Consider the following 16,926-nt stretch of genomic DNA (forward strand, 5'->3'; position numbering starts at 1 on the left):
ACACACACACACTCTCTACACACACACACACACACACTCTCTACACACACACACACACACACTCTCTACACACACACACACACTCTCTATACACACACACACACACACACACACACACACACTCTATACACACACACACACACACACACTCTCTCTACACACACACACACACACTCTCTCTACACACACACACACACACTCTCTCTACACACACACACACACACACTCTCTACACACACACACACACACACACACTCTACACACACACACACACACACACTCTCTACACACACACACACACACACTCTCTACACACACACACACACTCTCTCTACACACACACACACTCTCTACACACACACACACACTCTCTCTACACACACACACACACTCTCTCTACACACACACACACTCTCTCTCTCTACACACACACACACACTCTCTCTACACACACACACACACTCTCTCTACACACACACACACACACACACTCTCTCTACACACACACACACACACACTCTCTCTACACACACACACACACACACACACTCTCTATACACACACACACACACACACACACACACTCTATACACACACACACACACACACACACTCTCTCTACACACACACACACACACTCTCTCTACACACACACACACACACTCTCTCTACACACACACACACACACTCTCTCTACACACACACACACACACACTCTCTACACACACACACACACACTCTCTACACACACACACACACACACTCTCTCTACACACACACACACACTCTCTCTACACACACACACACACTCTCTCTACACACACTCACACACTCTCTCTACACACACACACACTCTCTCTACACACACACACACACACACACTCTCTCTACACACACACACACACACACACACACACTCTCTCTACACACACACACACACTCTCTCTACACACACACACACACACACTCTCTATACACACACACACACACACACACTCTCTCTACACACACACACACACACACACTCTCTCTACACACACACACACTCTCTCTACACACACACACACTCTCTCTACACACACACACACTCTCTCTACACACACACACACTCTCTACACACACACACACTCTCTCTACACACACACACACTCTCTCTACACACACACACACTCTCTCTACACACACACACACTCTCTCTCTACACACACACACTCTCTCTACACACACACACTCTCTCTACACACACACACACACACACACACACACACACACACACACACTCTCTCTCTACACACACACACACACACACACTCTCTCTACACACACACACACACTCTCTCTATACACACACACACACACACTCTCTCTATATACACACACACACACACACACACACACTCTCTCTATACACACACACACACACACACTCTCTCTACACACACACACACACACACACTCTCTCTACACACACACACACTCTCTCTACACACACACACACTCTCTACACACACACACTCTCTCTACACACACACACTCTCTCTACACACACACACACTCTCTCTACACACACACACACTCTCTCTACACACACACACACTCTCTCTACACACACACACACACACACACACACTCTCTCTACACACACACACACACACACACACACACACTCTCTACACACACACACACACACACACACTCTCTCTACACACACACACACACACACACACACACACTCTCTCTACACACACACACACACACACACACTCTCTCTACACACACACACACACACACACACTCTCTCTCTATACACACACACACACACACACACTCTCTCTATACACACACACACTCTCTCTACACACACACACACTCTCTCTACACACACACACACTCTCTCTACACACACACACACTCTCTCTACACACACACACACTCTCTCTACACACACACACACTCTCTCTACACACACACACACACTCTCTCTACACACACACACACTCTCTCTACACACACACACACTCTCTCTACACACACACACACTCTCTCTACACACACACACACTCTCTCTACACACACACACACTCTCTCTACACACACACACACTCTCTCTCTACACACACACACTCTCTCTACACACACACACTCTCTCTACACACACACTCTCTCTACACACACACTCTCTACACACACACTCTCTCTACACACACACTCTCTCTACACACACACTCTCTCTACACACACACTCTCTCTACACACACACACTCTCTCTACACACACACACTCTCTCTACACACACACACTCTCTCTACACACACACACTCTCTCTACACACACACACTCTCTCTACACACACACACTCTCTCTACACACACACACATTCTCCCTACACACACACTCTCTCTACACACACACTCTCTACACACACACTCTCTACACACACACTCTCTACACACACACTCTCTCTACACACACACACTCTCTCTACACACACACACTCTCTCTACACACACACACTCTCTCTACACACACACACTCTCTCTACACACACACACTCTCTCTACACACACACACTCTCTCTACACACACACACTCTCTCTACACACACACACTCTCTCTACACACACACACTCTCTCTACACACACACACTCTCTCTACACACACACACTCTCTCTACACACACACACTCTCTCTACACACACACACTCTCTCTACACACACACACTCTCTACACACACACACTCTCTCTACACACACACACTCTCTCTACACACACACACTCTCTCTACACACACACACTCTCTCTACACACACACACACACTCTCTACACACACACACACACTCTCTCTACACACACACACACACTCTCTCTACACACACACACACACTCTCTCTACACACACACACACACTCTCTCTACACACACACACACACTCTACACACACACACACTCTCTCTACACACACACACACACACTCTCTACACACACACACACACTCTCTCTACACACACACACACACTCTCTCTACACACACACACACACACACTCTCTCTACACACACACACACACACACACTCTCTCTACACACACACACACACACACACTCTCTCTACACACACACACACACACACACTCTCTCTACACACACACACACACACTCTCTCTACACACACACACACACACTCTCTCTACACACACACACACACACACACTCTACACACACACACTCTCTACACACACACACACACTCTCTCTACACACACACACACACTCTCTCTACACACACACACACACTCTCTCTACACACACACACACACTCTCTCTACACACACACACACACTCTCTCTACACACACACACACACTCTCTCTACACACACACACACACTCTCTCTACACACACACACACACACACTCTCTCTACACACACACACACACTCTCTCTACACACACACACACACACACACACTCTCTCTACACACACACACACACACTCTCTCTACACACACACACACACACACTCTCTACACACACACACACACACTCTCTACACACACACACACACACTCTCTACACACACACACACACACACTCTCTCTACACACACACACACACACTCTCTACACACACACACACACTCTCTATACACACACACACACACACACACACTCTATACACACACACACACACACACACACTCTCTCTACACACACACACACACACTCTCTCTACACACACACACACACACTCTCTCTACACACACACACACACACACTCTCTACACACACACACACACACACACTCTCTACACACACACACACACACACTCTCTACACACACACACACACTCTCTCTACACACACACACACTCTCTCTACACACACACACACACTCTCTCTACACACACACACACACTCTCTCTACACACACACACACTCTCTCTCTCTACACACACACACACACTCTCTCTACACACACACACACACTCTCTCTACACACACACACACACACACTCTCTCTACACACACACACACACACACTCTCTCTACACACACACACACACACACACACACACTCTCTATACACACACACACACACACACACACACTCTATACACACACACACACACACACACACTCTCTCTACACACACACACACACACTCTCTCTACACACACACACACACACTCTCTCTACACACACACACACACACTCTCTCTACACACACACACACACACTCTCTCTACACACACACACACACACACTCTCTACACACACACACACACACTCTCTACACACACACACACACTCTCTCTACACACACACACACACTCTCTCTACACACACACACACACTCTCTCTACACACACACACACACTCTCTCTACACACACACACACTCTCTCTACACACACACACACACACACACTCTCTCTACACACACACACACACACACACACACACACTCTCTCTACACACACACACACACTCTCTCTACACACACACACACACACTCTCTATACACACACACACACACACACACTCTCTCTACACACACACACACACACACACTCTCTCTACACACACACACACTCTCTCTACACACACACACACTCTCTCTACACACACACACACTCTCTCTACACACACACACACTCTCTCTACACACACACACACTCTCTCTACACACACACACACTCTCTCTACACACACACACACTCTCTCTACACACACACACACTCTCTCTACACACACACACACTCTCTCTACACACACACACACTCTCTCTACACACACACACACTCTCTCTACACACACACACACTCTCTCTCTACACACACACTCTCTCTCTACACACACACACTCTCTCTACACACACACACACACACACACACTCTCTCTACACACACACACACACACACACACACACACACACACACACACTCTCTCTCTACACACACACACACACACACACTCTCTCTACACACACACACACACTCTCTCTATACACACACACACACACACTCTCTCTATATACACACACACACACACTCTCTCTATATACACACACACACACACACACACACACTCTCTCTATACACACACACACACACACACTCTCTCTACACACACACACACACACACACTCTCTCTACACACACACACACACACACTCTCTCTACACACACACACACACACACTCTCTCTACACACACACACACTCTCTCTACACACACACACACTCTCTACACACACACACTCTCTCTACACACACACACTCTCTCTACACACACACACACTCTCTCTACACACACACACACTCTCTCTACACACACACACACTCTCTCTACACACACACACACACACACACTCTCTCTACACACACACACACACACACACACTCTCTACACACACACACACACACACACACACTCTCTCTACACACACACACACACACACACACACACACTCTCTCTACACACACACACACACACACACACTCTCTCTCTATACACACACACACACACACACACTCTCTCTATACACACACACACTCTCTCTACACACACACACACTCTCTCTACACACACACACACTCTCTCTACACACACACACACTCTCTCTACACACACACACACTCTCTCTACACACACACACACTCTCTCTACACACACACACACTCTCTCTACACACACACACACTCTCTACACACACACACACTCTCTCTACACACACACACACTCTCTCTCTACACACACACACTCTCTCTACACACACACACTCTCTCTACACACACACACTCTCTCTACACACACACTCTCTACACACACACTCTCTCTACACACACACTCTCTCTACACACACACTCTCTCTACACACACACTCTCTCTACACACACACTCTCTCTACACACACACTCTCTCTACACACACACACTCTCTCTACACACACACACTCTCTCTACACACACACACTCTCTCTACACACACACACTCTCTCTACACACACACACTCTCTCTACACACACACACTCTCTCTACACACACACACTCTCTCTACACACACACACTCTCTCTACACACACACACTCTCTCTACACACACACACTCTCTCTACACACACACACTCTCTCTACACACACACACATTCTCCCTACACACACACTCTCTCTACACACACACTCTCTACACACACACTCTCTCTACACACACACTCTCTCTACACACACACTCTCTCTACACACACACACTCTCTCTACACACACACACTCTCTCTACACACACACACTCTCTCTACACACACACACTCTCTCTACACACACACACTCTCTCTACACACACACACTCTCTCTACACACACACACTCTCTCTACACACACACACATTCTCCCTACACACACTCTGTCTACACACACACACATTCTCCCTACACACACACACACACACACACACACACACACACACACACGACAAATCCCTAGATGACATCCATTCCCAGGTTTTAAAGGAAGCATGTGAGAATATTGCAGATGCCTTAACTATAATCTTTCAAAGTTCTCTCAATTCAAGAGCCATTCTTCTAGAGTGGAAAATTCTGCATATCACTCTGCTACTTAAGAAGACAGAAAATAGGAAATTATGGACCAGTTGGCCTAACATCTGATGTTGGAAAATTACTAGAGTCCATAATTAAGTAGATTGTGACTGAACATCTTGAAAAGGTTCAGTTGATCAGAAAAAGCCAGCATGGATTTGCAAAGTGTAGATCATGCCCAACAGAGTTTTTTGAAGAAGTGACAAACCAGTGGGCAGTGATTGTCTATGGATGCTATTTATAAGGGCTTCCAAAAGGCATTTTATAAAGTCTCTCATAAGAAACTGTTAACTAAGTTAAAACCCATTGAATCAATGGCAGATTATTGAACTGGTTAGGAAATTGGCCGAGTATCAGGAAACAGAGTAGGGATAATCACTGGATACTCGAATTGGCAGCATATGATTAGTGGTGTCCTGCAAGAATCTGTTCTCGGGCTTCTACTATTCACTGCATCCATTAACTTAGATGATGCAATGCGAAGTTATACATCCAAGTTTGCCAATGACACAAAAATAGATGTCACTGTTAAGTAGTGTAGATGGAGGCATAACATTAGAGAGATCATCGATGGTTTAAACAAATAAGCAAAATTGTGGCAAATGGATTTCAATGTAGGAAAATGTGAGCTCATCCCCTTTGGACCTAAAAAGAATGGTGTAAAGCTAGAAACCATGGCAGTTCAAAGAGACTTAGAGCTTCAAGTACATAAGATCATTAAATTGTCATGAACTGCTGCAAAAAATAATCATAAAGTCTACTGGAATGCTGGCCTTTATATAAGAACATAAGAAATAGAACAGGAGTAGACCATTCGGTCCCTCGAGCCCGCTCTGCCATTCAATAAGATCATGGATGACCTTGTGTTTCAATTTCTACATTCCTATCTAACCCCAATAACCTTAGATTCTTGTTAGGCAAGGGAATCAATCTACTTCTACCTTAAAAATATTCAATGACCCTGCCTCCACCACCTTCTGAGGCAGAGAGTTCCAAAATCACACAACCCTCAGAAAAAATTTCTCCTCATCTCGGTCCTAAAAGGGCGACCCTTAATTTTAAAACAGTGCCCCCTAGTTTTGGACTCACCCACCAGAGGAAACATCCTTTCCACGTCCACCTTGTCAAGGCCGTTCAGGATCTTGTATACTTCAATCAAATCACCCCTCACTTTTCTAAACTAGAATGGAAACAAGCCCAGTCCGTCCAACCTTTCCTCATAAGACAATTCACTCATTCTAAGTATCAATCTAGTAAACCTCCTTTGAACTGCCTCCATTGCATTTGCATCCTTCCTTGAATAAGGAGACCAAAACTGCAAACAGTATTCAAGGTGTGGTCTCACCAATGCCCTGTATAACTGAAGCATAACATCCTTACTTTTAGGTTCAATCCTTCTCATAATAAATGATGGTACTCCATTAGCCTTCTTAATTACTTGCTGCACCTGCCTACTAACTTTTTGTGTCTCATGTACTAGAACATCTAGATCCCTCTGCACCTCGGAATTATGCAGCCATTCTCCATTTAAGTAATACTCTGCTTTTTTGTTCTTCCTGCCAAAAAGTGAACAACTTCACATTTTCCCACATTAAACTCCATTTGCCAGATCTTTGCCCATTCACTCAACCTATCTATATCCATCTGCAACTTATGTCCTCTTCACAACATACTTTTCTACCTATCTTTGTGTCATCTGCAAATTTAGCTACCATGATTTCACTCCCCTCATTTAAGTCATTGATGTAGAGAACTAGAATACAAGAGTGTAAAAGTAATGCTACTGTTGTACAAAGACTTGATAGATCACACCTAGAGTACTGTGAGCAGTTCTGGGCATCACACCTTAGGCAATACGCATTGGGCTTTGGAGGAAGTGCAGCACAGGTTTGCCAGAATAATTTAACCCTTGAAGTCCAGGAATTATAGGGAGCAATTACACAAACTAGGGTTGTACTTCTGAATTTAGAAGGTTAAAGGGTGATTTGATTGAAGTTTTCAAGACCCAAGGGAAACAGATAGTTTCGGTAGAAAGAAACTATTTCCACTAGTTCAGGAGACTGGGACTAGGTTTGAGCCAGGCTTTTCAGAAGTGAAATTAGGAAACACACAAAGGGTGGCAGAAGTTTGGAACTCTCTTCCACAATCACCTATTATCAGATCAATTGTTAATTTTAAATTCTGAGATTGATAGACTCATGGCTGACCAAAGTGGCTAAATGGAATTAAGTCGCAGTTTAACTTTGATCTCATTGAATGGCAGAACAGGCTCAAGGGGCTAAATGGCCTACTCCTGTTCTAAGAATGTACATGCAAGCCTGTCACAATCACCAGGGTCAGAATGCAAATTTCAATTATTGCAACTGTGCCTAAAATTAAGTATTGTATGTGCCTTTCCACAGATAGAACAGCTCCAGAAAACAGGAATATATAACCCTACTCTTTTATCTGTGGCAATATAATCTATTTTGACACATTCTTAGCTTGAAGTGTGTGATGGATAATTTAGGATAATGCTGACTTTTCATTTTCATTGCTGCCATTAAATTATTTCCTTAGCAAAGTAAACCATACAAAACTTGTGTAAACCTAGACACTAAGGTCTCAGCATTTGATTCCTGACATTTAAAAAAATATATAAAATCGACATTCCCTACACTGTTATTTGAAACAGCTACGAGGTTCATTTGTGAAAGTCAATTTACTGCCTACAGACAGAAAAGATGCACAAAAGATTTTATTTTACTTCTCAAATCATTTTAGGAGAACAGCTAAAAAACTGATTCTGTATTATAACCACCTAACATTTAGTTAGTTTTACACAAGCAGCCAAGGTAGGGTAAACATGAGACACATAATTCTTTTCAGAGATATATTAGGATAGTCACAGTGAACAAGTTTGATGTTACATTTGCACAGGCATTATGAACATTCATGTTTGATGTAGGTTGAAAACCTAACGCAATAAAGATAGGATTTCACACATGTCATAGGGCTTTTTGTCCTCATGCATGAAACCATCCAAGCAACATGTCAATTACAGAAGTTTGTTTATTCTGAGGTGCATCATTCTTAATTAAAATATTAGAAACTAGAGTACCCCAAAGCAGCAATTTAGAAAAATGATTGTGGCATGCTTACCCATTTTAGTTATACTAAGCTAATAATGAAAAGTCTCTTCTTGGTCTTCAATCCCATGCTTGCACAGTCCTTTATAGGGCATATCTAACAATTTTGATTGCTCTTCCACATTCAGAAATGAGATCAATTTGCTCTAACCTATACTTACCACATCTTTGCTCATACTGTTGACAGCAACATTTTATACATTTGACTGCTAATTAGTTTCTTGCTCTCGATGACATTCTCCATCCTCAGTAGCAGAGAAATGGTACTCAACTTATAAGAGACTGACCTTCCCTCCCTCATGGCAGTCTCAACTGCTCTTGCTGTTTAAAACAATGTTAACTTGCTGTGGGCTCTCATATCTGTGTTGGCCAAGGGCCAGGAGCTGGGTTGGGAGGAGGAAAATGGAGATGGTGGGATTGAGGTGTCAAATTGCAAAGACAGAAGAAAGTCCAAATGTATCTTTATCACAAACTTTTAATATCTTCATTAAATAATCTAATAACATCACAATTTGAAAGGAAGATCAACATGGGATTTTTCTGAAATATGTATTTTTAAAACAATATTAAAATTGTGGAATAATATCTTTAAGTATGTGCTTCGATAATTTCTATCTCATCTCTCACACGCCCCACCTTGTGGATCAAGTACTATTTTACATGTGAAACGTAAATCCTGGGGGTAATGAATTATTTAACAGGCCCGTACAATATTGTACAAAAAGGATTTTAGTCGTAACATTTCCCTCGGCACCAGGGCATCTATCTCACTCAATTCATTTGAATATTATAACCCAGCGTCAATACCGTTTCTTTGTTTTCATTCGCTCCATTTCAAACGCTGTGTTTTAACACATTAACGTGCACCGAATTTATCAGCTTATAGAGGATACTACATTTCTTGTTCTAGGGCTGCACTTGTTCAGTTTAGGCTTACAATGCAACACAATCACTGCACAACTTGCGTCTGCATCCTCCACAAGCTCCCCAATCTCCAAAAAAACAGTTATATCGATTGCACAGAATTACTTAGCGGGTTTGGAAGCATGAACAAACGTCCAATTTCTACAACAGAACATGTCCGTATGCTCACGAGAGAATTACTCATGTTTCCTCGCTCCAGTCATTCGTAAAAGCATGATAGGTTGATGTTGAAACAGGCGAAAATGCTTTTCAATTAAACAAAGCTGTACTTAAAAGTCCCAAACAGACTGCTCCCCACCCCCATCCGGCACGTCTGTGATCTGTCAGATCACAGGCTGAAGCCGAGGCCTCAATGAGTTGAGGATAACAACACCACACACAAAAACTGATGCTTCAAAATGATAACCCAGACTGATCTGATTAAAAACATAACCCTGAGCGATCGGACACTTAACCTATCCTTTTACAACCTATTTACATATTATAATAGTTTTGATCGTGTAGAAAAAAGTAATTGGTTTATTATCTCTAAAACTTCGTCTAAACTGTTTAATACGATTACTGGTAATCTGGTAATCAAGATTGTCTTTGTTAAATAAATGGCTTTCAATGTTAGGGTTTTTTTTAAAGAGACTTTTCTGTAAAATCTAGTAACTATAAAATCTGAAGGGCGAGGAATGCACGAAGTTGCAGTTAGAAAATTGAGATCCATCATGTGGAAACCCCAACTGGAAGCATAATCTTGGCTATCAACGTGCACATTTGTCAAGCAGATACCACCATCGACCAAACACCCCAACCCCCAAAACAAAAAAATCTACCTCTCAGAACCAAAGTCATGGGGAAAAAATAGAAGTTAAATAGATTTACATAATGTTTTCATTCACTTAAAAATAGTATGCCTGAATTTAAGAAAATGTTATATTTAATCTTAATTGTTGCAGACCCTTTAATATTAATTGTTGCAACTGCTGTTGAGTCTGTACTTTGACACGTTACACGCTGCAGTTTCCATGGTAGGTTGTTTTTTTGTTCGTTGTGCGGGTTTAAACTAATCCAGAAGCGGTTGCTCTGGCAATTTTCACAATATAACACAATAACTTAGTGGGTTTCTCTCTCTCTCTCCCTTACCGTGTGGCTCTTCAGTGGCGGTAATCCTCGGGGCGATGACGGGTCTCCCAACCGGGATCCTGCTCCACCTCTCCGGCTCTCTGAGCAGTCGGTCCCCGTCCTGTAATCCGGCTGCAACACCGAGCTGTCAGCGGCCCTACCTGTCACACACAGACAAAAAGAACACACGTTTAAAATAATAGAAGGAAAGAGCGCTCGATGTTAAAGTAAACAGAAAATACCGAGCGTTCATATGTCAACAGCACAAAAGCCCTGACCCCGCACACTCCAGGGAACAAGCGACACCACAACCACCTTTCACTACATATACAAAAAAAACGCCATTTGTTCATCTAAAGCAAACATAACACACAAACCTCACCTCAACAAACGTTCACAGGCACCACTTAGGAAGTCAAAAGGCTTCATTTTCTCCCAACAACCCACCCTAGCCTCGGGGACACTGCCCCCCTCCCCCTATTATAAATTAATGACTTCTAAAAGCTACCAAAGTGAGTTGATCATTGTCCAGACCCCATCCTCACTCCTCGAGGGCAAGCACACTTTCGACTAGTCGGAAGTTCCGCCCTCCCCCCCCCCATCCCATGTCAAAGCACTAAAGGGTGTAAAAAGAAAGCTCCAGTCACTCCTTTCATCAACACTAAAGATGCCAGATACAGTGCACCAAGCTGAAAATTAACTGAGTGGAAATACACAGTGTGGGGTCTGTTCAATCCAGCGGGGTGGGTGTTGGCCCTTTCCCTGTGGTGCTCCTTACCCGTTGAATAGGCAGCGGTAGCGCACGGTTTCCTCGTTAACATGGCCGCTCAGACACAGCGAGAGAAGAAAAAAAAACTCCAGCTGCTCCTTCTCTCAACTCCAAGCTGCAGGAGGAGAGTCACCTACATCCGGAGAATCTGCAAACTGCTTCAAACTCAACCACTGCCGCCCCGCCAACATAATGCACAACTTCATCTATAAAAACTATCAGCACAAAAAGAAACTCCCCACACGCCGCTGTCTGGGAGCGGCTTTGTGTTGGCCACTGGAATGGTGCAGTAGATGGTGCCTGTGTGTGTTAACGTTGATTGATTGTGGTTCAAACACTGGCCGTCCGGTTGCTAAGTGAAACTCCGTGCATACACATGAGAGAAAGGGAGATACTCGCACAGAATCGCTCAAAGCAGCCGACACCCTAAAACCAAGACAGCCGGAGCAACACACCGACGTCATTCTTAATGCCTCGGGGACGAGGACACAGCAAAGGCAACGGCTAAACGGTTCTGAAGAAGAGGAATGGGAAATATTCTTGGCGAATTAGTCTGCAGCAGAGATAGAGAGAAAAAAAACAACTTCTGGTGTTAAAAAGCAATGAGAAACGCTAAACATAGTGGACAGAATGGATTAGTACTGTAGTGACAAGAGCTTTCATCGAAGCCACACAGACATAAGAGGCAAAACAGAAAATTTTATGGTCACCTATATGACCCTGAGTTCATCAGTATGAAACTGATAATAGTGTTCTCACCTAATATGGGGATCCAAGTGCTCGGCCAATGAAAGGCATCACCTCATATATTTATTTGCTTCTATGCATAAAAAAAGGTTGGACCTGTTATTTTAAAATGCTGGAAAATAGAAATATCTTGTCGTCCAAAGATAAATTAGTTGTGTAATTTTTCAACTGTGTTCTTTAAGATGTAAATATAGTTTGCCATACATTTCATTAACAGGCACAAATTAATTACCCAAATAAATATTAAGTTAATATTGTTCTTGTGGTGAGCCCCATTTAAAATTGTTGATATTTATGGCAGTATTTTCAGGTTATTTTAAATTTATAAATTCATTAAAAAGTACTGCAGTGAAAGGACATCATTAAGTGGAGCAATGTTCTTCCTTTGTTTTTTGATATATTCTAAAACATAGCATCAATATATAGAAATATGTATATTTGGCAACATCTAGGTTATCAAATTTATTTTCACTAAAGTTAATTATAACAATTACACTTTTCAGAATTATCTGTTACACTCACATAAGTTGGTATATCACTTCTGATCAGTCAGGAGAGACATTTGCCAATGTAAAATGACAGTGTCAAATTATTGAGACAAGCTTAAAATTTATTCTGCCCATTACAGCAGCATGTGGCAGGGTAATTTTAACTTTTATTTTGCCAGGCAATAGAAGTTAAAATTACCCTGGAAAGTGCAATGGCAACATGCTCTGTTACTATGCAATCTGAAGCACTGGAGAGAGATAGAGAGGTCAAGCAGCAATAGTAGACTGCTGGACCAGGGTATAAATAATCCAAGAAGAAAGTTCCAAATAAATCTGGAGATGGGCAAGGTATCTGAGTATGGAGAGCAGAAGAAAATGTTAAGAAATGAATTAATAGTTGCAATCTGGAATTTGCCCCCTGAAAAGCTGGGTCAATTTAAACTTTTAAGACAGAGAATGATAGATTTTTATTAAGGGTACCAAGGGATATGGGACAACAGTGCGTAAAATAGAATTAAGGCACAGATCAGCCATGGTATAACTGAACACAGGAACAGGCTCAAGAGACTAAATTATCCATTACTGTTCCTATACTGTAACTCTCTAAAATGGGTAAAGGATGGGATTGTGCTCCAAGGGGTTTATTAAACATGTTGCAAGACAATACAGAAAGAATAATGGTCAATGATTTGTTTAATAGGTTTGGGAATGATGGGAGAAAAATCAGTATTTCATAGCTGAAGTGGTACAAATTGAAGGAAGGTATGCTGGAGAAATCAGCAGACAACGGAGACTGAACTGTTCACACCCATATGTTCACCAACTTTATCTGAAGGCTCTGTTGCATCAACCTACATTGACCTAGGAAGAGCATGGGCTAAGTTACAATGTTGTGCCATCTGTAGTAAAGGACCAAAAGTGTAACATAACGTTGCCCATGACAGTCAAAGTAATCTTAGCTCAACTTTTCTGCCTCCACTTTTCTTAGACTAGCATAGGAATCATCTGTAATAGCAACCAACATGCATATGACTGATGCATTGGTCACCGGGACCTACACTTTCCAACTTTGTCAGGCCAGTGATTAAGCTTTTTCTTATTTTTGTTTTCTTTTCTGCTGCTGGTGATATGTTTGAAGAGTCTTTGTACTTATTGTTGGAATGCTGCTGTGTTCTATTCCTGTTGCCAAATTAGCACAATCGGTTTATGTCTTTCTTATTACAAACACTCACCTCTTCCCTTGCTTTCCTCCCACCACACACTAACAGCATTCGCTTCTTGTATTCCAGCACTTGCAGAACCATTAACTCCTCGCAACATCCTTACTCACATCACATTTCACAAAGCTGGTCTTACATTCATCAACTCCCCATCTATTTAGTTTCATTTCTATGTCTCAATGTGTACACTGTATGCACAAGTTCATCCCACTTACCTTTTACACAGCAACTCACTAACTCTCATCCATCCTATCTGCAGCATACAACAGAGCATAATGCCAGGGAGAGGGCCAAGATTGAGGAAGGAGAATCCAACATAGCCACGCAGGAGATCAGTGGCTCAGAAAAAGCCAAGAACATTGGAAAAGGAGATGCTGTTGGTTTACTTTAGCAGAATGTCTGCATGTTACTAGTAACCTCTTTTTTCGCAACAATAATTATTCAGCAAGCTTCATCTCTTCAAATTGCATTCTGAAGAAACAAAAGCAAAAGTACCTGGAAAAACTCAGCAGGTCTGGCAGCATCTGTGGAGAGGAACACAGTTAACATTGAGTCCACATGACTCTTCAACAGCACTGGAGTCATGCGGACTCGAAATGTTAATTGTGCTCCTCTCCACAGATGCTGCCAGACCTGCTGAGTTTTTCCAGGTATTTTTGTTTTTGTTTTGGATTTCCAGCATCCACAGTTTTTTGCTTTTAGCATTCTGAAGAATGTCCCTTGATAATGTCCCAAGCTCTTTGTCCCTTTTCTCAGTAGAAGGCACCTCAGAGAATGATGATCCTCCAGAAGATGCACAGTCACATGTTCCATCCTTCCCACCACCAGCACAGATACTGGCATGTGAGTTAGATGATGAGCCAGAGGGTCTACATAACATGAAACATCAGTGTAATATAGCAGCAGCTGGTACTGATGGCAGGGAAAACAAGGAGAGAGTTTGCTGGTGGAGAGAGAGAGTTCCTGTCCTTGCTTTCCTGAGCAGTTCAGTGATGAGGACGTCAGGGTTCCAGCCATGAAAAGAAAATTGCTTATTACACACTCAGAGAGCATCTCTTAGTTAAGGATGACGAATCCGGCTAAGTTTTGTTGTCAGGTTGGATATTGGATTGGTCCCCGATTTAGTGTTGCAATAGATTCATGGTCCTAATTAAATCATAGATCTTAATTTACATTTGTTTGAGAGACCCACACCTGCTTCTCTCAGGGATCTTAAATAACTTAAACTCCCTTAGTTTCTGACAGCACATTGGGAATGCAGCAGTAAATACTCCACGCAAATTTAATCGTATGACTGCTACATTCCTATTGAGACAGTGGATTAAAATGAATTGTATGCACACCTTCACTTATCTGAGAGCCAATATCTGTGGAGATTTTGAAGAGGCCATTACATAGTCATGCCAGATGTTACAAGAGACTTGTTGTCAAACTGTACTACTACCATGCCATCAAATTCACAGCCACAGTGATTTTTGTATTCTGTTTGTTTGAAACTGTCACTGGCGACATGAAACTACCCAAATCGGCTGTTCAGAAATTTTTGAAGTAAATTACAGCTGCAATATTTTTCTCAGACATTACACTTCATCTCCCTTCCCACAATCAACAGCAGCATGAAGATGACTCTGCAATCTTAAAGCAGCAGGATTCCTGAAGGAACAGGTGATTATAGTCTCCAGTCATATGACTCTTAAGTACTCCATTGCACAATGACATTATTTCTAAGAATTGGAAAAGATTCCACATTCTCAGTGTTCAGCTTCCTAAAGCCACCATTGCAAGTAAATGCAATTCCCAATTTACTGTCATAATCCCTTCATTTTAAAGACAGTTCATGGTCCCACCAATATATGACTCTGAAAATTAAATGCTTGGGAATTAAGATTATCATCTACTGCCATACCTCATGGCACCTCTGCGATATCCTAGGAGACCAGCTGAACACAT

At 42.6% G+C, this 16,926-nt stretch overlaps 1 protein-coding gene across 3 annotated transcripts in view; it reads right to left on the reverse strand.

The window, feature by feature from the left end:
• The window catches only part of dyrk2 (dual-specificity tyrosine-(Y)-phosphorylation regulated kinase 2), a 58,470-nt gene that overhangs the window by 18,706 nt on the left and 22,838 nt on the right, over nt 1-16,926 (reverse strand). Inside the window, exons 1-2 of one of the 3 annotated variants that reach the window (XM_041215626.1) lie at nt 12,531-12,940; nt 11,774-11,913 (exon numbers count right to left, since the gene is read on the reverse strand). In XM_041215626.1, the coding sequence (XP_041071560.1) occupies nt 11,774-11,913; nt 12,531-12,573 (183 nt within the window). In that variant the 5' untranslated portion in view covers nt 12,574-12,940. Of the gene's footprint in view, nt 1-11,773; nt 11,914-12,530; nt 12,941-16,926 lie in introns of those variants that run through there. The other 2 variants (XM_041215627.1, XM_041215628.1) reach the window with 2 other exon arrangements.

Source organism: Carcharodon carcharias, chromosome 21 (genome assembly GCF_017639515.1).
Source record: "Carcharodon carcharias isolate sCarCar2 chromosome 21, sCarCar2.pri, whole genome shotgun sequence".
Classification (NCBI taxonomy): Eukaryota; Metazoa; Chordata; class Chondrichthyes; order Lamniformes; family Lamnidae; genus Carcharodon; species Carcharodon carcharias.